Source organism: Podarcis bocagei (genome assembly GCF_964188305.1).
Source record: "Podarcis bocagei genome assembly, chromosome: Z".
Lineage (NCBI taxonomy): Eukaryota > Metazoa > Chordata > Lepidosauria > Squamata > Lacertidae > Podarcis > Podarcis bocagei.
The window spans coordinates 44,101,394-44,126,262 of record NC_138140.1 but is presented as its reverse complement, the minus strand read 5'-3'; the positions used below and the strand labels follow the sequence as shown (position 1 = coordinate 44,126,262).

The following is a 24,869-nucleotide window of genomic DNA, read 5'->3' as shown; positions in this document are numbered from 1 at the left end:
TGGCAGAAATGACTGGCAGAATTCGAGACCAGGGAGAAGAGTCGGTGAAAGAAGACTGGAAGAAATTTAAAGACTATTTACAGAAATGTTGTAAAATTAATGAATGCTAGAAGGATGTTGGATAGAAACTAAGTGGTTTCCAGCTGTAATGCTTTAAGAGATAGGAAAAAAGGTTTATAAAAGGGTAAAAGCTTAATGGTAAGGATTTGCTGAACTAACAAACTGAAGTGGAATACAAAAAAAGGGAGGTATGAGGAGGTCCGGGGAAATAAGTGTAAGGAAGATATGTTATGGCAAATCAATGTGTTTTTTAACTGTTTTTATTTTGTATGTTTCTTTTTATTTTTCATTTTTACTGTTATACTTTAAAAACTTTAATAAATATCTTTTAAAAAAAAGATAAAATGAGAGAGAAGGGGAACCACTTATGCCACTCTGAGCTCCTTGGAGGAAAGCAATGAAGCTAATAAAATTGCATTTAATAAACACAGAAAATGCAAGCGAGATCTTTCACAATCCCAGGCAGGCAATGGAACAACTAATACATGATCTTCCGAAAGTGACTCACCCGGAGGTATGTGCAATTTGAAAAGCAGCTTCAGCTTTTGGGTAAAGCTCCCATGGTACATGACATCTAACAAACAGAGAAGGAGGGGGGGGGGAGAGAAAGATTATTCATATTCAGAAGTCTCAGGTGTACAGGGGAGCATCATCCCCAACTCTTGCTGCCTGGGTGTAATGAAACTGATGGTAAGCATCTGCTTTGCATGTAGAAGGTTCAATCCCCGCATCTCCAGGGAGCCCTGGGAACTGGCCACTGTCCAAGACCCCGAAGAGCTGCTGCCAGTCAGTGCGGACAGTACTAGGTACATGGGCTTATGAGTCTGGCTCAGGATAAGGCAGTTTCCCAGGTTCTTAAGTGGACAATAATGGGCATTATGGACAAATAGTATAGTCTGCTAAGATTATTAGTGTACAGTGGTGCCCCGCAAGACGAATGCCTCGCAAGACGGAAAACTCGCTAGACGAAAGAGTTTTCCGTTTTGGAGGTGCTTCGCAAAACGAATCTCCTATGGGCTTGCTTCGCAAAACGAAAATGTCTTGCAAGTTCCTGCGGGTTTTTCCCCCTTCCCCCCCTTTTTCTAAGCCGCTAAGCCGCTTATCAGCTGATCCGATAAGCCAATAAGCCGCTAAAAGCCGCTAATAGCGCTAATCTGCTAATCCGTCAATAGGCTTGCTTCGCAAGACGAAAAAACCGCTAGACGAAGAGAATCACAGAACGGATTCTTTTCGTCTTGCGAGGCACCACTGTATATAGAACCAGTTCTCTAAAAACGAACAGTGGGTCACAAATATTAGGTTCCAAATAGAATAGAAATAAATTCAAATCATTTTTTAAAAAATATATACAAAGTAAAACTTAAACCTAGGGGAATTCAAGCTGACAATACTTAGAAACTAAAAGGTCAGAGAAAATTACAGATGAACAAAAACCATCCTTAGTAGCACCAATAAGATATAACTAAAGCAATAAAGAAATTTAAGCCATGTAAAGGGCCAGGCATAGATGGTATACCTAGATATTTCTATAAAAAAATGATCTGAGATGTTATAAAGATATAACTAAAGCAATAAAGAAATTTAAGCCACGTAAAGGGCCAGGCATGGATGGTATACCTAGATATTTCTATAAAAAAATTATCTGAGATGTTATTGCCCCATATGCAAAGATTGTTTAACAGCGTATTAGCTGGCAAGATAGTGCCTAAGTCATGGAAAGAGTCTACAACTGTTGTGATACTAAAACCAGGTAAAAATCCAGAATCATACAGGCCTAGCTCATTAAAATGCAAATAAAATTAAATCACTGGCATTTTAGTGGATTGAATGGCAAAAATAGTACCAAACATAACCTGTTGAGGCTGCTTCCACTGCCCTTCTTGCCACCCCAAATGGACAGCGAGTCCATTGGCAAATATAATCAACCCAGCCCAAGACTGAGGAGCACATGACCCTATGGCATGCATTCAGTACTGTACCCAGAGCAGAGGCAAATTCTTTGAAGTTTATAAGCCCATCTAGGTTCTCATCCAGCAACCGGAATGTCCACAGAGCGAGGGAGTCCCTGTTTGCACAATGCGCCCAAGGACTCAGGAGGTGGTAGAGGACGCGGAACTGCTGGCAGTCGATGCGATACTGGTCCAGGTAGGGGAGGCTGGGGTCATGGTGCTTCAGGGCCGGGCTGTCCATGCTCCAGTAGCAAGAGAGAAAATGCTCCTTCTGCAAAATATGCACAAAAGCCCATGTGTTAAATAAGAGCAATACCTGCGGGGGAGAAAGAACAAGGATAAGAACACATTGCTTCCATGTTGTCGCTCAGAGGTAACATTTCCCATACCTACAACTTTTTGTTGATGTCTTTGCTGCATACAAAGACATGTAGCCATTCCCATTCCCCCGCTCCACACAAAGCAGAGAGATGGAAAGAAGACACAGTCCCTACCAGAGAAGAATGGCAGATTGTACTGATTCTCGGTAGTGGCACCCGCCCTGTGGAACACCCTCACACCAGATGTCAAAGAGAAAAACAACTACCAGATTTTTAGAAGACATCTGAAGGCAGCCCTGTTTGGGAAGCTTTTAATGTTTAATAGACTATTGTATTTTAATATTCTGTTGGAAGCCGCCCAGAGTGGCTGGGGAAACCCAGCCAGATGGGCGGGGTATAAATAAATAATTATGGTGATGATGATGATGATGATGATGACTATGAAGAAATGGCAAAAAACAAGCGGAAGAATTAGGAATCAGGAAGACCAAAATTTTAATAAGGAATGGGGGACATATGTAATTTATATTGAAAATCGTTGTAAGCAATTAAAATTATTAGTAGGACTTGAACGTTGGACTATGGTTGCAATGGAGATTTAATAGAAGTGGATCAACAGAGAAGATGAAGGGGGGGGGGAGTTAACGTAAGGACCCACAAAGGGGAGGAAGGAAGTTCATGGGAATTTATGGAATTCATTTTTATTTGTTTTGGTTGCTTGATGATTGTTTGTAAATTTGAAAATTAAATATATATTTTTTAAAAAATAAAGCAGAGAGAAAGAAAGAAAAGGAACACAGGAATGACTTTTTAAATTTATTTTTACAACTGAAAACCAGCATACAAAATTACAATCTTACTTCACTGAATATCTGGTGGTATTTATTAACCATAATGAAGAATGAGAAGCTTGGGGGATATGGGGGTATCCTGCCCTGTTAATATAGTCAAAGGAGGAAAACAAATATGCCCTGAAATTGTCAGATTGAGTCTCTCTCCAGCATCCATCTGTGTTCAGGTCAAGCACCCTGGCAAACCGATGTTCCAGACATTTGTGAACCATGCTCAACATGGTAAAAGGATGAGAGATAACACTGAAAATGTCTGATGGTCAGTAGAAACACTAGCTGTGCATTCCACTAGTAGCGTTCTGCCTGAAATTACAGGTCGTCGTTTGTGGGGAGTGCATCTTTAAAATGATATTGCACGTATACACACACACAAAATATCATTTTAAAGATGCACTCCCCACAAACCCTGACCTGTGATTTCAGGTGGCATGCTACCAGCTGAATGCCTAGTGCCTAAACTGTGGGGGGGGGGGGAGGGGGAGGAGAGAGAGTACATCGCCTAGAAATTATAAAAATATGAAGTGACTTGATAAATGCTTTAAAATAAGTAGCATTGCCTATTGCTCAGGGACTGCAGAAGCAAAAGGGGAAATAACAAAAAGTTGCTGGTTGCTATTCAAACAAACTGGAAATAAATGTGCATTTATAGCTCCTCACTTTGTTCCAGCCTTGAAGAACTAATTCCACTTCTCTACTTCTTCTTGTGTCCCTTGTCTTTTCAGTTTCCAAGCCCTTGACAAGGGCCTGTATCATCCGCTCTCAGTGTCTTCACACAGTGATACCTTGGTTCTTGAATTTAACCCGTTCTGGGAGTCTGTTTGACGGTTCGAAAACCAAGGCGCAGCTTCTGATTGGCTGCAGGAACTTCCTGCACTCAAACGGAAGCCATGTTGGACGTTCAGCTTCCAAAAAATGTTCGCAAACCGGAGCACTCACTTCCAGGTTTGCGGCATTTGGGAGCCAATTTGTTTGGGAGCCAATCCGTTCAACTACCAAGGTACCACTGTATTGATATCAGCCCCTTTGGGAAACTATGGTTTGCGGTTTGTATCCAACGTAGCACTACGTCACCAACTGGTCGATACAAGGATTTACACTTGCACAACTGGACTTCTGTTGCCTCTCCTCCCTTCTGCACACACCCCAAACTTGTTCTAGGGTTTCCCAAACTGCCCAGAGATTTGGGGAGAACATGGAGTGCATGAGGGACGAGAAGAGTGTTTTTGCGGGGGGGGAGGGGAGTCCTTCTGTACAAGCACAAATCCTTTCACTGACAGATTGGTTACTTAGCACTGTATTGGATGTAAACTAATAACTGCTTTGGGGGCAATACTGTACAAATAAATAAATGATATTTATTATTATTATTATTATTTTAAAAAGAAGATCAAGAAGAGCTAGCCAGTTTCTAGGAGTTAATCAATTCTCCTCTGTTCTGTCGGAGGTGTGTCACAGTAGGATACTCAAGGGGGAAACAAAGAAATTTTGGGAAACAAGCGCATTAGGCGAAAACAGCTTCTCACCTTGAATAATTCATACAGCTCTTCCAGGTTGCTAGGACTTATTTTCACATCCTGGGAGATAACACGAAGCTACAGAGGACAGAATGAGAGCAACCAAGTTAGGAGGATGTAAATCTCGTTTCCCCCTCAGTTCTTTGTGCTTTGACATTAGCTGATTTCCAGCTTGTAAAAGAAGAGGCTGATTTCATCAGGCACAGAAGCAAAAAGCTGAGAACCTCTTGTGCACTTGGGTCGACACACTTTTAACTTAACTCTTCCATGTCCCCTTCAAGCGCTGAATGCAACTGCCTCAAATTTCTGAGCAAAGCCATTTTAGGGCGAAGACAAGGTGCATCTGTGTTCATTAGGAACCCCAAGTTCCCATGCCTCTCTGTCTGGCCCTGTATATCACTACACCTGTCTTCAGGCAATGTCCCTCGCAGACCCTGCTTCACACTCTCTGTAGAAAAGGAAAATTCTCCTTTGTGGCCTGTAGCCCTTGGGAATGTGCCCCTCAACTTGAAAAAGGCTTCCTACTCCCTTAAGAACAGAAACAAACCAATAACCTTCCACCACACACAGTTTAAAAGGCAATAGCTTAATCAGCCAGAGGTCTGGGAGAAGAGGAATATTTTTGCCTGGTGCCTAAAGGTGTATAATGAAGGCGCCAGGCGAACCTCCCTGGGGAGAGCATTCCACAGGCGGGGAGCCACTGCAGAGAAGGCCCCGTTCTTGTGTTGTCACCTTGTGGACCTCATGTGGAAGAGGCACACCAAGAAGGGCCTCAGATGATGATCTCAGAGTCTCATGGTCTGGTTCGGTTCATATGGAGAGAGGCGGTCCTTGAGGTATTGCAGCCCTGAGTCATTTAAAGCAGTGCCAAGCCACTTTAAATAGCCACCCCCAAAGAATAGGCTTCCCCAAAGAATCCTAGGGTGTTAAAGGTGCTGAGAGTTGTTAGGAGACCCCTGTTCCTCTCACAGAGCTGCAATTCCCACAGTGGTTTCACAGTCAACCCCTCTTCCCAGGGAACCATGGCTCTGTGAGGGAACAGGGAGGTGTCCTAACAATTCTCTGCACCTTAACAAGCTACAGTTCCCAGCCTTCTTTGGAGGAGGCCATGACTGTTTAAACTGGTACGATACTGCTTTAAATGTATAGTGCGGATGAGATTTAAGTCTAAGCATGTGCAGCTGAAATAACCACATAGTTGGCCTCTGCTTCCCTTCTTGGATTTCTGACTGTAAGCCCCTTGAGGCAGAGATCCATCCACTTGCACTCTTAAAATAAAAAAGCAAATTATTATAGCAATAATGCACAGCCAGCAAATAAAATGACGACAACTACGACAAACACATTGTGAAGTTACCATACAATGAACAGGATGGCTAATGTTATTGTTCCACACAGCTCAAGGTATCTGAGCATGCAGTTCACTCACCACATTTTGCTTCGTAGTGACCTCCAGGGTCTGAATGACATACAGCCTGTTACGGCGCCGCATGCTTTCTACTTCCTCAAACCGGATGTCACCATATTTCTAGGAGAAGAGCAGGAATCCATCAGGCTGCTTCCAGGGGCAGAGCTAACTGGATTGGGATGCTGTAAGATTCTGGCTACCTGAACAGCAGGATGCAAGACCCGCAATAGTAAGCCTCTCCTACCAGGGAAGCATTCGAAGTGCAATAGCAGGGATCATTCTGTTTGGAACTAAAGGGTTAATTCTGTTATCTGTAAGATGGCTAACCAGGGGGGGCGTGCGGGTGTTGCTTAGCAACCAGACAAAGTGCCTTGATGTTTACTGAGGTGGGTGCCCTGAATGGCTGTGCAGTTCTGCAGGAGCTTTTCCTCTGTATGTTTGGTTAAATGTCTCCCAGCTTTGTACACTGCCTAATGTCAGAAAGACAAAACCACTCTGCTCCTTTCCCCTCAAATTATGTAAAGGTTTTGTTCAGTTTTCCTCAGTAAAATGCTCTCAGAATTTCTTTTCTCTCCGGATTATGTCTGCGTTATTTAAGCAACTGTACTATCAGGAAGCAGTTTCTAAGATGGGAGGGAACCCCCAGCTCTCATAAAGCCTGGTTTACTTTTGGGACTAGAGTGTCTAACTAGGACTTGAGAGGTAAAGGGACCCCTGGCCGACTCTGGGGTTGCAGCGCTCATCTTGCTTTATTGGCCGAGGGAGCCGGCGTACAGCTTCCGGGTCATGTGGCCAGCATGACTAAGCCGCTTCTGGGGATCCAGAGCAGCGCACGGAAACGCCGTTTACCTTCCCGCCAGAGTGGTACCTATTTATCTACTTGTACTTTGATGTGCTTTTGAACTGCTAGGTTGGCAGGAGCAGGGACCGAACAATGGGTGCTCACCCTGTCGTGGGGATTCGAACCGCCAACCTTCTGATTGGCAAGTTTTAGGCTCTGTGGTTTAACCCACAGTGCCAGCCGCGTCCCTAGGACTTGAGAGACCAGGGTTCAAATCCCTACTCAACTATGAAGCTCATTGGATCAGTCACCGCCTCTCAGCCTATCCTACCTCACAGGGTTGTTTTTTAATTGATTTATCATAAAACATATGTACAAACTGACAGATAGCCATACAAACAACAACAGAGCCATATACATAGCATATTCAGCATAAAAAGCAAATTATTGAAATGCAGTTAAATACATTGCCAAGTTTTAAAGATGTGTCTATATAGCCCAACCACAACGAGGAGTCATGGGATGAGTACTTATTTGATTCTCCCTATTTATATAATCCAAAAATGAAGACCCTTTTGGCTTCACCCCCAGACTACCCATCTACATCTGAACCAGCGGTTCTCAACCTGTGGGTCCCCAGATGTTGTTGGACTACAACTCCCATCATCCCTGAGCTCTGGCCTTGCTAGCTAGGGGTGATGGGAGTTGTAGTCCAACAACATCTGGGGACCCACGGGTTGAGAAAGGCTGATCTGAACAGATGTTCAGATAAAGCAAATGTTCCATACATTGCTCCATCACAGGTTTCTTGTGGGGATTAAATAAGGGGCAGGACCATGTGTTCCACCCTGAGTTTCTTGGCGGGAAAGTTGGGATATAAATGCAGTAAAATAAAATAGTCCTGAGGTTCTGCCCCAGGAGGTAGAAGAGTCTTTCTCTGGAGGGATTTAAGCAAAATCTGGAAGGCTATCCCATCAGGAATGCATCCTAGAGCCTGCACTGAGCAGTGGAGCTAGATTACTACTGCTGCTGCTACTACTACTACTACTACTACTACTACTACTACTACTACTAATTTATTATTTATACCCTGCCCATCTGACTGAGTTTCCCCAGCCACTCTGGGCAGCTCCCAATCAAGTGTTAAAAACAGTACGGCATTAAATATTAAAAACTTCCCTAAACAGGGCTGCCTTCAGATGTCTTTTAAAGATAAGATAGCTGCTTATTTCCTTCACATCTGAAGGGAGGGTGTTCCACAGGGTGGGCGCCACTACCGAGAAGGCCCTCTGCCTGGTTCCCTGTAACCTCACTTCTTGCAATGAGGGAACCGGCAGAAGGCCCTCGGAGCTGGACCTCAGTGTCTGGGCTTAACGATGGGGGTGGAGACGCTCCTTCAGGTATACAGGACCAAGGCTGTTTAGGGCTTTAAAGGTTAGCACCAACACTTTGAATTGTGCTCGGAAACTTACTGGGAGCCAATGCAGATCTCTAAGGCCCCTTTCATTCTATTATTAGATATCTTGAAGGAGAAAACAATTTTACCCACAAGAGGTGGCTTGTTGAACAGGCAGTGGCAATGCAGGAAAGAGGAAAAAACAGCACCCACCCCTCTGAAGCCAATTGGCTTTACAAACCTCGTTTGATTCTAGAATCAAGTCCGTGACGTCCACTTTGGGGTGATGGCTCTTGGCTTCATTCGCACCCGAGGCCTGCTGCACTGCTGGAGGCAGAGGACTGTCCTTGTTGGTAACACTGTCAAAAAACCTTCAATTGAAATAAAAAAGGGGGGGATGTACAAAACATAGTGAATTAAAAGTGAGTAGAAATGAGTAATTTTTTATTAAAAAAGAAGACCGCAAAGAAAAACCCTGTTGTGCATGAAAAATAATAATAATACTATAAATGTGCCAACCTGCTATTTTATTTATTAGTGTTGAGTAGTGCAGCTGTGGCTATTTTATATTTTTTGTTGAGGAGGGGTCATCAGCACAGCGCCTGAGGGTGGGCAAGCCAATACTGCCTATAGCGCCCATGAAATTCCTCAGTAAGCACCTCCTCAAAAATGGATAGTGCCTGAAAGGCGGTTTGTTCTTCCTTCCCACAGTTCCTGTTTGGCCACTTTTCACTGGACGCCAGGAGGGAAAAATCGCCCATGCTTTTGTTCAGAACAGAGGAGTCAAGAGTTTTTGCCCGTAAGCGAGTGATTTTTGTCTCTTTATTCTGCATTTTTATGTTGTGAACCTCCCTGTGATCTTTGGATGAAGGGTGGTACACAAATTTTAACAATGACAATTGATAATTGATAAGGTGCCCTTCCCCACAAGCCCCACCACAAAGCACATTTTTTAGTCCAATCTCTCTTTCTGTTCTTTTTAGATATGGCAGCCATTTTGTGTTACACCACACACACAAATACCCCAAGCACAACACATAATGTGTCTTGTGTCAGCCATTTTGTGACTGGCGCCCACAGCATTTCCCCAAAACTCCACTGCCTTGCTGCTGCTGGAGCTACATTTTTTTCACAATGTATTTCACCCTGTTTTTATTGTGTTTTGCTGCTTTTGACTGGAAGCTGCATTGTGCTGCTCATCAATTAAAACAGAAAGCAAAAGGTTATTATAAATTCTGGTGGGGTGTGGGTGGGGATCCTAGACAGAGGCCTAATCTGTAAAGGAGAAAAATATTCACATTACTCCAGTTGTATTCAAGTTACAATCCTATATCACTGGATTCCACTGTGGTGTCGTTTCTAAGGTGGCAGTGAGCCACTCTGTGATCTTCAGGTGAAGGGTGGTTTACAAATTTCAATAATAATAGCAATTGTTGTTGTTTTGGGGGTAAGAATGTTGGACTACGACCTGGAAGTCAAGGGTTTGAATCCTCACTCAGCCACAAAGCTCACTGGATAACCTTGGACCAGTCACCATCTCTCAGCCTAACGTAACCTCACAAGGATAAAATAGTGAGCAGGGAACATCTATGCTACCCTGAACACTTTGGAAGAAGGTGGACTATGAATGTAATCGTAAATAAATTCAGCCCAGACACTGAGGTCCAGCACCGAGGGCCTTTTGGCGGTTCCCTTGCTGTGAGAAGCCAAGTAACAGGGAACCAGGCAGAGGGCCTTCTCGGTAGTGGCGCCCGCCCGGTGAAACACCCTCCCACCAGATGTCAAAGAGAACAACAACTACCAGGCTTTTAGAAGACATCTGAAGGCAGCCCCGAACAGTGGTACCTTGGTTCCCGAATGGCTTAGTTGCCGAACAAATCTGCTCCCGAATGCCGCAAACCTAAAAGTAAGTGTTCCAGTTTGCAAACGTTTTTGGATGCTGAACATCCGATGAGGCTTCTGCGGCTTCCACTTTAGTGCAGGAAGCTCCTGCAGCCAATTGGAAGCCGTGCCTTGGTTTTCAAACAGTTTCGGGATTTGAAAGGACTCCTGGAATGGATTAAGTTTGAGAACCAATGTACCACTGTATTGGGAAGTTTTTAATGTTTGATGTATTGTGTTTAATTTGTTGGAAGCTGCTCAGAGTGGCTTGGGTAACCCAATCAGATGGGCAGCATATAAATAAATTATTATTGGTAGTAATAGCAACAAGTTGAACCAAACAGCACTTATTTCTGAGTCAATATGAACAGAACTGCACTGTCAGGTGAAGCATCTTAGGTTTTTTTTTATAAAAAGGCTCTGTTACCTGTTGAGGACAGTCACGGCTTCTGCATCATCCTTACAAGTCAGCAGCCTGTCCATGTTGTAATCTAGCACAGCCAGGCCCAGCTGCAGAACGGCCTTGATCCCGTCGTAGAAGAAGCAGTCAACCACATTGACCGCGCTCTCGATGGGCAGCACACTGATGAACAGAGTGAGGAACCAGGACAGGGAGACGGAGGAGAAGAACGTCATGTCTGTCATGTGCTCCGTCAGCTGCGGCAGATAGTTCCTGATCAGCTCCTCAAACACTGCTTGGTCTACCAAGGCACCTGCAAGATATGATAAAAAGGTAAAGGGACCCCTGACCATTAGGTCCAGTCGCGGACGACTCTGGGATTATGGCGCTCATCTCGCTTTATTGGCCGAGGGAAACGGAATACAGCTTCCAGGTCATGTGGCCAGCATGACTAAGCTGCTTCTGGCGAACCAGAGCAGCGCACGGAAACGCCGTTTACCTTCCCGCCAGAGTGGTACCTATTTATCTGCTTGCACTTTGACGTGCTTTTGAACTGCTAGGTTGGCAGGAGCAGGGACCAAGCAACGGGAGCTCACCCTGTCGCGGGGGTTCGAACCGCCAACCTTCTGATCAGCAAGCCCTAGGCTCTGTGGTTTAGCTAGCTAGCTATAAATCGGATGGTTGTGGGCAGAGTTTTGGAGAAGCTCGTGCATGGACTGATGGCCATGGGGCCATGCAAACTGAGGGGAGTCACTTCGCCGCTTCTTGAGTGGTAGATCAAGTGGCAGATTGAGGTGCTTGTTTGGCATGTATATATTGCTTGCTGTTTAGAATAAAATCTTTAATCTTCTCACGCACTTGTGTTTTGTATGACTTCTGAATCTCATTTTAAAAGAACCACCTTGCACTGGGCAAGGCACCTGCACAGAGCACTGAGACAAGAGGGGGCCTTCCTGCCTCCTTCCCAAAGCCTAGTAAGCGCTTAGTTCAGAAAAGAGGTCCTAGAGTTTTCCTGCCTTTTTGCCAAAGCCTAGTTAGCACTTGTCCAACTTTAGGAAGGAGGTAGGACCCCGCCAGGGCCTCACACCTTCTTCCCAAAGCCCGGTGCCTCACTTAGCTGGCTTTGGGAAAGTGGTGTGAGGGCTGGGTTGGTGGGGCAGCAAATTTTGGCCTTGCGCAGGGAACCATATTATGAAATTCCTCCCCTGCAATGGATTCAAATTAGAAGGAAGGAGATTCTGACTAAACATCAGGAAGAACTTTCTCACAATAAAAGCTGCTTGACAGCAAGTTCCTCAGAAGGTAGTGGACTCCCCTTCCGTGGAGGTTTTTAAGCAGAGGTTGCATGGCCATCTGTCAGGGATGTTTTAGCTGAGATTCCTGCATTGCGGGGGGTTGGACTAGATGACCCTTGGGTCCCATCCAATTCTATGATTCTAAGAGAAGGGGAATGACTGGGTTGTGTTCGGGAAAGTGTACTTAAGGTGACTGAAAGATCAACTTAAATTTTCTTTGGAAACACCCTACAATAAAATGATAGTCCTGCAAGAGAAGAAAGCAGAATCGACATCAGGGCCTGCTTCAGCTGATCTTTTCCCCTCACGCACACGGCCAACCTGTGCAATCTTCCCTGTAAGAACGAAGAAGCATGGGAGGCAGGCAGGTAAACTCAACAACAGAACCAGCCCCGGTCTGAATGTCCTCTTCCCCATCAAAACACAGGACCAACCGTACATTTTATTTATTTGTGCCTGGGGTGCCCTTGAATTAAGGCATCACTATAAATGGAAGGAAAGAAGGGAGGGAGAAAGGAAGAAAGAAAGGGAGGGTGGGAAGGACTGGGACTGTCCGAATGCCCAGAGAGTCACTGCTACTCTATGGAAGCAGCACTTATCTGGATGGGGCCAGTGGGCTTAGCTCAATACAGGGCAGATTCCTAGAACCCAAACATGAAGTTCTGGCTCCAGATGTTGAGAGGCCCCTTGGACAAGGAGCGCTCCATGGGTCCCCTTCCCTAAGCAGGCACCCCTGCTATCTCTGCGACCTGTTCCATATGAACTGCCTGCAGCACCACCCGTTCCAAGAGGAAGGCTCTTTTGCCATTGGGACTTATGCACTGGGAATCAAATGCTGGCATCTACTCTTACTGCACAGCAGGTTCTCCTGCCTATTCCTTTCATGTGCGAAAGCGATCATTAAAGTGAAGCGGTACCAATGATTCGGCGGTTGAAATAATCGGGCAGCATCCTTTCGCACACAGCAACCAGGAGCCAGAAAGCTTCTTCCTCCTTGGCGTAAAGGAGCAGCACTGATGTCAGAATGTTCATTGCCTATCGAGCACAGTAAGCAGTGTTAGGAGGGAGAGAGATGTACGTCATTTTGTAAAAAGGACATCGAGGACTCGTTCTGCTCCTTGCAAAGCCTGCTTAGCCCTGAGTGTGGCACTTCCAGAATGCACAACAACCACCTGATTCTTGAGCATTTGGGAAGCACTGTAAAGGTAGGTAAAGGTAAAGGGACCCCTGGACGGTTAAGTCCAGTCAAAGGCCACTCTGGGTTTGTGGTGCTCATCTCGTTTTCAGGCTGAGGGAGCCGGCGTTTGTCCACAGACAGCTTTCCAGGTCATGTGGCCAGCAAGACTAAGCCACTTCTGGCACAACGGGACACTGTGACGAGTGTCAGAGTGCATGGAAACGCTGTTTACCTTCCCACCACAGCGGTACCTATTTATCTACTTGTGTTGGTATGCTTTTGAACTGCTAGGTAGGCAGGAGCTGGAACAGAGCAACGGAAACTCACCCCGTCACGGGGATTCAAACTGCTGACCTTATGATCTGCAAGCCCAAGAGGCTCTGTGGTTTAGACCACAGTCCCAACTGCCTCCCACTGTGCGCAGGGCTGAGCAGGTTATCTCCCAACAACTCACCATTGGCCAACTTTGACAGGTGTCTACATTCCGACATCACTGCGATGTCAGGTGATTGACAGGTGGGTGTGTCAAAAATCATTCTCCTTATGTGGCCAAAAGCAGCAAGAACCTAAGCACAATCCCTAACAGGATTAAGGGAACTCTAAGGTTTGCAAAAAATAAAAATAAAAAAGTGCTTTGTACCCCAAACAGCTTGGTGGGGACTGAGCATGCTTTTTTGGCACAGAATGCTAAGTAACTGGTTAAGAGAGAACAGAAAACGAGGGGGAAGGAGGATGAAATGGAAAGGGGCATAGCATCCCTGGACAGGTGCAACCAGTGTGGAACTGGTACCATTACAAGCGCCACAAAATACTCCTTCTAGACTTGCAAGAGATTGACCTTTCCTTTGTGTGGTGGTGCCCACACTCTGAAACTCCCTGCCGATTTGATACCAGGCAGGTGCATTCTCTGTAGTCTTTTCTGCACCTACTTGAAACATTTTTGTTTAGGCAAGTCTACCCAGACATATAGAAGTTACATGTGTTTTATTTTTTAAGCTGATTTTAATAATCTTTAGAATGCTTCAAATACACCTTTCTACTGTTTCTCCCCTCCCCACCCAGGAATTTTAATGCTCTGTTTTATATTTTTGCAACCCCCTTAGAACGTTTTTAAAAAACCGCACAATCAAATAGTATATACTTTTTTTGTTAAACAAAACAAAACCTCTGCTGCCAGCCTTTTTTCTCCAGGTCCCACGTGTACATAGACTATGAAGAAACAAAACAATTTAAAAAGAAGAAGAAGAAAAGTTAGCTGTTTGCAGACTATACAAGGATGGCCGGGGCCACAGGCAAGTCTCACCTGGCAATATCCAATCTTGGGGTTCCTGTAGGCGTATGCCGTGAGAACCCTCCTCAGGGCTGAAATGCCCGTGTCACTCTGGAAAGCTGGATGCTCGGGCAAAGAGCGGCGCAGATCACGTTCGATTTCATCCGTTGCCAAAGTACACGTGCCGAAGGACCTCTCCACCATGTCGGTGTAATAGCCAGGGTTGGTAGCCATGTCATTTACAGCGCCTGCCAAGGTGTTTAGGGTCACACTGTTACAGAACAACCAGGAAGAGGACATTTGCATTTCCCCTGCAACAAGCTGCGAGTGTGCTTATTCTGGCCACCATGTCTGAATAAGGGCTCAAGGCTGATTTGCACCCACAGATTTGCTCCCCACCTTTGATGCAGCCTTTGCCTACCTGGAAAGCCTTCCAGGCGTTCCAAACTACAACGCCCATCAGCTCCAGCCATCACAGGCCAGCACTAGGTTGGCAAAAGCTCACCAGCAGGGACCATTTTAAGCAGCTTTCTAGGAATAAACCACCCAGGCCAGTGCTACTCAAACTGGGATCCTGACATGCAGTGCTCCTGCGTGGGTCACACAATTTTTCTTTCCCCATCATTCCAACCCTCCTCTTTAACTGGGCTAGCACCAAACTATTAGCTGCTCTGCAGCCCCTCGAGACACAGGCAGCGCCAGGGGGCTAGTGTACCTGGGGGGGGGGAGCATCCCTCCAAAACAAGGGGCTCGTCCTCTATTTGCCCCGCCCCTCAATTCCTGGATTCCTGTCATCAGCATATGCTGGTATTTTTATTTCTCGCTCGCCTAAAAATATACTTTGCCCGTTCTGTGCCCCCACCTCGACCCCCTCCACTGCCTTTAGAAGACAGCATCATTCTCTCCCATGCCAAGCTTAAATTCTGTCTAAATACGTATTGTGTCTATATATATATATATACACATACACACACACACATACACCTTAATGTTTAGTATGTTACATGTTTTTTATTGGACAGTTTTACAGACAATTGTTGCAAACTGCAACTGGACAATTTTTAATTTTTTAATTTTATTTTGACTGTGTCAGACCAAAACAGCTACCTGAAACTCGCTGCATTGTGGGGGTTTTTTTTTAATGAATACTGTATGTAGATAAATAAACATAACTGAAAACCTTCCGAAAAGCAAGAAAAATCCATTACAGTAGTACCTTGGAAGTTGAACAGAATCTGTTCTGGAAGTCCGTTCGACTTCCAAAACGTTCAGAAACCAAAGCGTGGCTTCCAATTGGCTGCAGGAAGCTCCTGCAGCCAATCGGAAGCCTTGGAAGCCCCCTCGGACGTTTGGGTGCCAAAGAACGTTCGCAAACCGGAACACTCACTTTCGGGTTTGCGACATTCGGGAGCCAAAACGTTCGAGTACCAAGGGATCCAAGGTACAACTGTATTAAGAACGCTTGATTCCTTAACTTTGGAGGCAACCTTGAAATTTGGAGGCAAATAGTATTTTCAATACTATTTTGTTTGTAAGCTGCCCAGGAAATATTTATTGATATCGATGTAGGTTCCCCATTAGTGGGATTCCCCCCCCCCCCCCCCGGAGAGGCAAGCCTGTCTCCCTCACTACTGACTTTCGGGGGAAATTGAAAGGCAACCCCATAAACTCCAGACTTTTGATGGGCCCATAGATGGCAACCTTGAAATTATGGTACGGGGTTGCTTTTAAAAGGTTTTAGATAGTTTTAATTGCCTTGTTTTATTTTTAATTGCATTGTTTTAACATTTTTATGTCTGCCGTCCTGGGCTCCTTTGGGAGGAAGGGTGGAATACGACCTGAATAAATAAAATAACACTGCAATATAACAACAACAACAATGCATTGCCATGAGAACATAACCGATAGTACCTGAGAAAAGAAGCCAAAGGTCTCCTCGTAACACCTCGGGTATCCCTTTGACAATCAGGTCCCTCGTCCTCCTCGTCCGAAACATACTTACACCACGCCCACATTCTACGAAAAGGATGTTCCAGGACTGCTCCTTCATTTTTTCTTTCAACTAGAAAAGCAAGGTATCATATACTAGCAGTACATGTGAAAAAGATCTAGGGGTCTTAGCGGACCACAAGGTTAACGTTGAGTCAACAGTGTGATGAAGCAGCAAAAAAGGCTAATGCTATTCTAGGCTGCATCGACAGAAGTAGAGTGTCCAGATCAAGGGAAGTAATAGTCCCACTTTATTCTGCCTTAGTCAGACCACACTTTGAATACTGTGTCCAATTCTGGGCACCACAATTTAAGAAGGATGTTGACAAACTGGAACGTGTGCAGAGGAAGGCAACCAAGATGGTCAAGGGTCCGGAAACTAAGCCTTATGAGGAGCCCTTGAAGGAGCTGGGCATGTTTAGCCTGGAAAAGAGGAGACTGAGAGGAAATATGAGAGCTATCTTCAAATATCTTAAAGGCTGTCATATGGAGGAGGGAGAATGCTTGTTTTCTCCTGCTTTGGACCAATGGCTTCAAGTCGCAGGAAAGGAGATTCTGACTAAACATTCAGAAAAACTTTCTGACAGTCAGAGCTGTTTGGCAGTGGAACAGACTCCCACGAGAGGTGGTGGACTCTCCTTCTCTGGAGGTTTTTAAACAGAGGTTGGATGGCCATCGGTCCCAGAGCACGTTCTGTCATGAGCACATTCAGGGGGAACAGAACAGCTTGGGTGGAGAAAGGGATGGGAAACTTGGTGGGATGGAATGGAGTGTCCTAGAAGATGTTGCCTGGCTGCCTCCCTGAACAGGAACACACCACAACTGCAACATTTTGTTGCAGATCCCATTTGGGGGGAGGGGGTGGAATGTGCACAAGAACGATGAACTCTAGGTGCATAAAACAAAACCAAATGCGAAGTAAGCAAAGATGACAAGTTGGGGTACAGGGGGATAGAATAGATGTATTTCCAACAACAGGAGCTGCTTTTCCTTCTTACCATTTTAGCGTCCAGATTCTCCGCATCCTGAGGGTGAAAGACAGTCATGAGGGCTTCGGTACTAACCATCTTGCTGTTGTCTTTGTGGCTTGCCATCGGCTGCCCCTCAAAATAGTCCGCGAGAGGCTCAGCGTTCGAGCCAGCAGCAACCTGCAAAAAACGCATTTACGACAGGAGCTGTGTTTTAAGAGAAGTAGAAAAAGCAGGCGCACTTCCGAGTGACCTCCTAAACCTTCTGAAAAGTCCCCCTGTTCTGGCGTTAGGTGGTATATGAACTAACCACAAGCTCTTTCAGTTTGCAAATGTGTGCCTGGTCCCCAAAAGTTTGCTAAAGGTAAAGGGACCCCGACTGTTAGGTCCAGTCGTGACCAACTCTGGGGTTGCGGCACTCATCTTGCTTTATTGGCCGAGGGAGCCGGCGTACAGCTTCTGGGTCATGTGGCCAGCATGACTAAGTTGCTTCTGGCGAACCACAGCAGCACATGTAAACACCATTTATCTTCCTGCCGGAGTGGTACCTATTTATCTACTTGCACTTTGACGTGCTTTCGAACTGCTAGGTTGGCAGGAGCTGGGACCGAGCAACGGGAGCTCACCCTGTCGTGGGGATTCGAACCGCCGACCTTCTGATCACCCCTGACTCAAAGGAACATAAAGAGAACTCTGTTGGATCAGCTCAATGGCCCAACTAGCCCAGAGTCTTCTTCTCACAGTGGCCAACCCAGGTGCCCATTTTTGGGAGGCCCACAAGCAAGGCCTGAGAAACTCTCCTCCCCTTCATTTTCCAGCAACTGGAGTTCAAAAGCATAGTGTCTCCAATGAACACAGCTGCCATAAAAGACCGCCCTCCCCACCCTAGAGTCCTGCAATGAATTAGACAAACAGAGCCTTTACCTCTGTGCTCATGCTATGCTGTTGGCTTGCTGTGGTATCACATTTCCTCTTCAGCGTCGCCACCAGTTGTTCAAAATCCCGAACTTCGGAAAAACGGAAGGCTCTCTTCCCTCTGGTAGCGATGCTGACAGCTTTGCTACCAGGATCAGACACCTCGACTGATACAACCTGCAAGTGTTTGCATGCACAAAGATGGCAGTAAGATTCCACTCTTACAAGGCTTGTTCTCACTAAATTTGGTCAAGAGGTTAAGGCTTCAAAAGTCTGATTCACTCCGAGGACAGCTAGGGCTTACACCACAGCTGAGGCCAGGAGGTTCGCTCTCTTTTAATTTTGCTTTCAAAGCAGAATCATACCGCTTTAAACAACCATGGCTTCCCCCAATGAATCCTGGGAGATGTAGTTTGTTAAGTTGCTGTAGCTCTCTCTCTGTGGGGTGAACTACACTTCCCAGGAGTCTTTGCCAGGGGCAAGATATGCTTTAAATGTATAGAGTCTAAACCCACAACTCACAAGCACATTTGACTTGTGCACATTCAGCTTTACGTGCTTGGCAAAAATATTAAAATAAAATAAATAGGGAGCATAAAGGAGACGGGGGGAAAGACTTTGGCAATCCCACCCGCCATTGAATCCAATGTTTTGATAATACATGGATTTGGCTTTAGACACGATCCCCGGAACATAACCCTCATGTAAGTTGCTGGCTTGCTGCTTGAACATAGCTCAGTCAGTAGAGCATGAGACTCTTAATCCCAAGGTTGTGGGTTCAAGCCCCACATTGGGCAAAAGAGTCCTGCACTGTAAGGGGTTAGACTAGATGGCTCTTGTAGTCCCTTACAATTCTACTATTCTTTTGTCTTTCGGAGGGGCACCAGGATGGGGCTGGCTGGTTAAGGCACCCAGAGCCAGAAAGTACCAGTCTGATTTACTGAGTGCGTCTCCACCCTGACCTGTCAACGATTTCAAAAGGACTGCAAAAGTGTTGTTAAGATCCTAGCATTAAAATAATAATACTATCACAACTTCTGGTAAAACAATAAGATGAAAAAAAGCAGTTAAACCCAGTAACAAGCCCCTCGACTTGGATGTTCGCTAGACTGCAGTTGCTTTGATTCTAGAAGGGGAGGCAGACTTAACGACTGAGAGGCAGGTGGCGGCGGCTTAGCCTTGGCTCCCACCTGACTCACCTCTCTCAGAGGGATGATTACACAGCACAGGCAACCATCCTGGCTGGCAAAGCAGACGTAGTTCTCTGAGATGCACATTTTCCCCAGAGTATTGTAGTGGCTGAAAGGCACCCATAAGAAACACTCGTGCACTTCCCGCAGACACTCCTCCTTCGGCAGCCTGAAGAAGGCATTAAACTGCTCACTGTGGGCTCTGCTTTCAAGCCCTCTGGGGAGGGGGAAAACAAGGGGGGGTAAAGAAAGAAGTGTGGTGGGTTAATTATGTTTGTCTTGCAAAACAGAGGCAGGAAGAAACCACGGTTCTTTGCAAGTTACCTGTGTTTATTTTGCTTTTGTTTAGCGAGATTTATGCACCGTTCAATCAAAAATATAAACATACTTATGAGCGGTTTGCATTTTAAAATGCTGTAAAATATTCATTTAAAAAAAGAAACACCAAAAACAGGCTATACAAAAACAATAGGCCTAATAAAATGATCAAAAAACAAGGGCAGGGGGCCAGGTTTTTAACAACTAAAGTCCCTACATAATAAAATTACACATCTGGACAGAATTAAGTTAGGTGGGGAGGCTGAGTGGCCTAAACAAAGCCCCACTGAGCCTCTGGGCTCTTTGGGCCTTCCTTCGCCCTCAATATAATAATAATAATAATTTTTATTTATACCCCGCCCTCCCCAGCCAAGGCCAGGCTCAGGGAGGGTCTTCTCGTGAGCCACAAGGGCTCTCTAGCTCTCCTGCCATTCCCTGGTATTTTTCCATTTATTACCCCCGCCACACATACGTGGTTGCACTTGAATAGAACTCACGCAAGTGTGTGTGTGTGTGTGTGTGTGTGGAATGCCTGTAAATCTCTAGGTCGTGTACAAAAATAATATAAAATCACCATCATAGGAAGATCACAGGACGCTGTTTTATACAGTGTCAGACAGCTCAGTATTTCCCAAACTTGGGTCTGTTTTTTGGACTACAATTCCCACCATCCTTGACTACTGGTGCTGTTAGATAGGGATGATGGGAGTTGTAGTCCAAAAACAGCTGGAGACCCAAGTTTGGGAAGCACTGATCTAGCTGATATGGTCTACACAGGCTGGCAGTGTAGGGTTTCAGGCAGGGCGTCTATCCCAGACCTACCTGAAGATGCTGGGGATTGAACCCAACACCTTCTGCTCACGAAGCAGATGCTCTGCCAATGAGTTGCAGCCCCTTACTAGGATATCATCCCCAGCTCAGCTTTAGAAGCGAGAAGAAGCAGGTCTTTTTCATTATTATAATACACACACACACACACACACAGACACACACACACACACAACCTCTTAGTGATTTGCAGGGGATCATGGAGGACGGGGTCATTATCGAACGTCTCCTTGTCAAAGAGTCTTCGAACAGCATACAGGGCCAGCTGCTCCATGAGAAGGAACGTTTCAGTGATGTGCAGGAACATGGAAAAATAGTGATCCTCCCCCCGGGAGCAGACGTGGATGCTCTCTGTCAGGATGACATTGGACGACTTTTCGAGCACTGAGATTTCATCCCAGGATATGACAAGTTTTACTGCAGGTGGGAACAAAAGAAATATGTTCATGCCTTTCGGCTTCACGGTGGCTAGCTATTTTCCTTTGACCCTAAAGGGAGCATCCCATGAAATATTTTGCGTTTCCACAGAAAGATACTACTGCTTCGCATTAACCTTAAAACATAACAGCATTAAATTTCCTCTTTTAAGCGCTACACGTCCAGCTTTGACAACCTGGTGTTTCTGGCCACATTCGGACTGTACATTTGAAGGACGATGATGCCACTTTGAACAGTCATAGTTTCTCCCAAAGAATTCTGGAAGCTGTAGTTTCTCAAGGGTGCTGAGTTGTCAGGAAACCCTCTATCCCCTTCCCAAAGCTACAATTCACAGATCAATCCCTCTTCCTCATCAATGTTCCTTCGGCATTCCAGTCTCACTGAAAATGCCCAATCCTCATTGGGCTGTTTTTAGGAGGGGTGTTTTGGGGGGGGTGGACATACTGATTTCTCCAATTTTGATTTCTCCATTGTTTTCTATGGACAGCATTCACTCTCATCGTTGATGAGATTTCAAAATAGCTTCTAGAAAACAGATTTAAGGACAGCACAAATATCCAGGACATAGATTCAGCAGCTGGAGAAGGTTGTCAGGACAAATATGTCTCTATATGTTTCCAGTAACTACAAGGAGGGGGGGGGTACCTGTTGTATCTCAACAGCTCCAAATGCAGAGACCTAATGGGCATATGGAAACAGCTTTGACTGGTTGGCTAACGCAGATGAGGGTATCCAATGGGTCTCAAACCCTCGACAATAGCGGGTCCCATGGTCAAGAAGGTGCTTTCTGCATGTGCTCAGATGCTAATGCAGAGAGGATCTTGGTACAGGTTAGAATTCTAAAATGGAATAGGCTCATTCTTTTTTATTGTTTGTGTTGTATTTATACTGATCTGTTTTGTGGTACAAGGTTTACAAGCTGCGCTTCTGCTTAAGAAAGCAGTTACAGTGGTAACTCGGTTTTCAAACAGCTTAGTTCCCGAACAACTCAGAACCCGAACGCTGCAAATCCAGAAGTAGGTGTTCTGGTTTTCGAACTTTGCCCTGGAAGCCAAATGTGCTCCTGAGCTTCCGTTTTTACTGTTGCGCAGCAAATTTGAGTCCCCCGCATAGAAATTAAGGCTTTTTTTCTCTCCCGCTTTACCCTTAAGCAGCAAATTTGAGTGTCTCCCCCCCTCATCGTAATTAAGGCTTTTTTTACTCCCGCTTTACCCTTAAGCAGCAAATTTGAGTGTCTCCCCCCCTCATCGTAATTAAGGCTTTTTTTTGCTCCCATTTTACCCTTAAGCAGCAAATTTTAATCCCACCTCCCATAGTAATTAAAGCATTCCATTTCTGATTGCAGTGTTCTGAGGTGATATTTTGTGCTTTTCTTTTTGCTATTTTTTGCGTTTTTGTTTGTGTGGCTTTTTCAATTTTGTGGCTTGTTCTTCATTTTATGATTGCTTGCCTGCTTGCTTGCTTGCTTGAGTGACTGTGGAAATGGATGAAGGCCCCCCATCCAAACAATGACTATAATCAGTGCAGGTAAGAAAAAAATTAATTTTAATTTTTATCATCTATAATGCTGTCTTATTTATTTTATAGTACAGAACATTGATTATTGCTTTCATTTTATGGATCAATGGTCTTGTTAGATAGTAAAATCCATGTTAAATTGCTGTTTTAGGGTTGTTTTTAAAAGCCTGGAACAGATTAATCCATTTTGCATTACTTTCCATGGGAAAGTGTGCCTTGGCTTTGGAACGCTTTGGTTTTGGAACAGATTAAGTTTGAGAACCAAGGTACCACTGTACTTCCCTTTATCTTTATGTTATGTTTTTTGATAGACAATTGTCTTTTAAAGATATCTATTAATTAATCCACTTGTAGCTTCAGACATAAAGCTCATTTCGAAACCCACCACTGTGCAAGGGAATCACGGCAAACGGCAGGACTCCACTTACTTTCAGCTCCCAGTAGGAAGGAATAAAAGCTCAGAAAGTTGGTGCTGAGATACAGCCATCCTTGGCAGGGCATCCGGCCTCTCCAGTAGCTGCATGAGTAGTACGTCACCAGCTTCTCTTGTTCCGGTAGCCCGAAACACTTCCCGAACTTCAGGTGAGCCTCACGGAACTTCTCAGGATCCTCCTCTCTTATTAAGGACCCTTTTCCTTCTTCGGCAATCAAACCCTAGGAAAAAAAGGTGAATGAGGTGCTGAACGCCAGGTAATCTACCCAAGTCACCCCCCTGAAGCCAAGAGCCTCAGGCCACTGCTTTGGGGTGGGGCCAGAGGCAACAGCAGGCAGAGCAACAAGTATGGGCAGTAGGCTTATTTCAGCACCCTCCTTGTATAGCTGCTGTATCCTGTACCCAGAAGTGTTGTCAGAGCAGAAAAGCTCAGGTCCAGTTAGGGGTGCAGCCTAGGGAGGTTTTTGAGAGCCAGGTAGTGAGGCCTAGAGGTCCACATTCAGTCCCAGAGCCTTTCAACACCCTCCCCTCTGCAACTTTTCTGCATTCCACCATGGCCCCTGGATGCTGGGTAGACATCTGGTTTTCAACATCTTGATATATCACCAACAAAACATCGTGATGTACCAATATATTACAATGTCTGGAATAAGGAGGGAGCTATGTAGAGGCACTGTTTGGCTTCACTGTCCCCCGCCCCCATATTGTGATTTTTGCTGGTGCCGCTGCCCCCTCCATGAGGCAGGGGAGAGCTAAGCCAGCAGAGTTAACAGGTGTTGCAGGACTCAAGAGAAGCATTGGCTGGCTTTATGGTTTCCCCCACACTGTGATTTTTGCATAGCACAAACGCACACACATCATGCTTTGAAATATATTGCCCGGTCAAAAATTATGAAACTGTTATCATGATGTGGATTTTAAAGTGGTTTTGGACAATATATCGCCCAGCCCTAATACTGGGTGCAAGAGTCCCAAAGTTGCTTCGAACCAGCTTCTAACGTACTCTGATCTTCCCATGCACAAAGCTGGTGATGTCCTCACTGGAATCGAACACAGAGAGAGTCGTCATCACATTCTGCTCTAGCCAGTCCCAGTGCGCTGTTATTTCTTCTCTGCTGGCTCCTGATAGGAAACATTAACTAGTATTAAATAAACTTCACTGGGTACACTAGAAGCTCCTACACCAGCTGGGTAAACAAGAGTTCCCCCTTTCCCCCCCCCCAGCGACCATCTCCTATCTTGTTGCAAAGTCAGAAAAAAGAGCACTGAGTATTCTGCTGATATTATTCTCTGTTAGCCCCTCTCTGTCTTTTTTAGTGCAGTTGCCCCAAGAAAAGGGACTTGGGGGAGAATCAGAAGTAATTGAAATTGAGTTGAAAATAGGCTTATGATCACAGGGGGCTGCCTTACAGCAAATCAAATATTTTGTTTGTCTTGCTGAGTACCATCGAGGGCCCCATCTGTACTATGCATTTAAAGCAGTATCATATAACTTTCAGCAGTCATGGCTTCCCTAAATTAATTCTGGGAGCTATAGTTTCCTAAGGGTGCTGAGAGTTGTTAGGAGACCACCTATACCCCTCACAGAGTGACAATTCCCAAAGTGGTTTCACAGTCATTCCCTCTTCCCAAGGAACTCTGGGGGTTGGAACTCTGAGAGATGAATTTGGGGTGGGGTGGGTCTCTTAACACCTCTCAGCACTACAGCTCCCATAATTCTTTAGCAGAAGCCATGACTGCTAAAACTGGTATGACGCTGCTTTAAATGCATAGTGCAAGTGGGCCTTACATCAGGGGTGGAGAACCTATTAAGAGGACTTGAGGATGAGCTTCAGAAAACAATTTCTCATTGGCTTTAGGGTGACACGTCCTTTGGCAAACAGCTCCCCGGTAGTGCAGGAAGACAAACATGATCCTCGCCGTGCTTCTGAACAAAAAAACAATAAGGAGGATTTCTCACTCTCTCTCCT

The 24,869-nt window shown here is 45.3% G+C and overlaps 1 protein-coding gene across 2 annotated transcripts in view; it reads right to left on the bottom strand.

The window, feature by feature from the left end:
• Positions 1-24,869, bottom strand: part of TBC1D8B (TBC1 domain family member 8B) — a 48,525-nt gene that overhangs the window by 11,273 nt on the left and 12,383 nt on the right. The window contains exons 3-17 of one of the 2 annotated variants that reach the window (XM_081178956.1): positions 23,903-24,021; positions 22,895-23,120; positions 20,687-20,927; positions 19,374-19,581; positions 18,184-18,351; positions 17,290-17,439; positions 16,214-16,364; positions 14,336-14,550; positions 12,773-12,890; positions 10,588-10,873; positions 8,521-8,650; positions 6,124-6,222; positions 4,704-4,772; positions 2,040-2,280; positions 569-634 (exon numbers count right to left, since the gene is read on the bottom strand). In XM_081178956.1, the coding sequence (XP_081035082.1) occupies positions 569-634; positions 2,040-2,280; positions 4,704-4,772; positions 6,124-6,222; positions 8,521-8,650; positions 10,588-10,873; positions 12,773-12,890; positions 14,336-14,550; positions 16,214-16,364; positions 17,290-17,439; positions 18,184-18,351; positions 19,374-19,581; positions 20,687-20,927; positions 22,895-23,120; positions 23,903-24,021 (2,487 nt within the window). The remainder of the gene's footprint in view (positions 1-568; positions 635-2,039; positions 2,281-4,703; positions 4,773-6,123; positions 6,223-8,520; positions 8,651-10,587; positions 10,874-12,772; positions 12,891-14,335; positions 14,551-16,213; positions 16,365-17,289; positions 17,440-18,183; positions 18,352-19,373; positions 19,582-20,686; positions 20,928-22,894; positions 23,121-23,902; positions 24,022-24,869) is intronic. The other variant, XM_081178957.1, reaches the window with a different exon arrangement.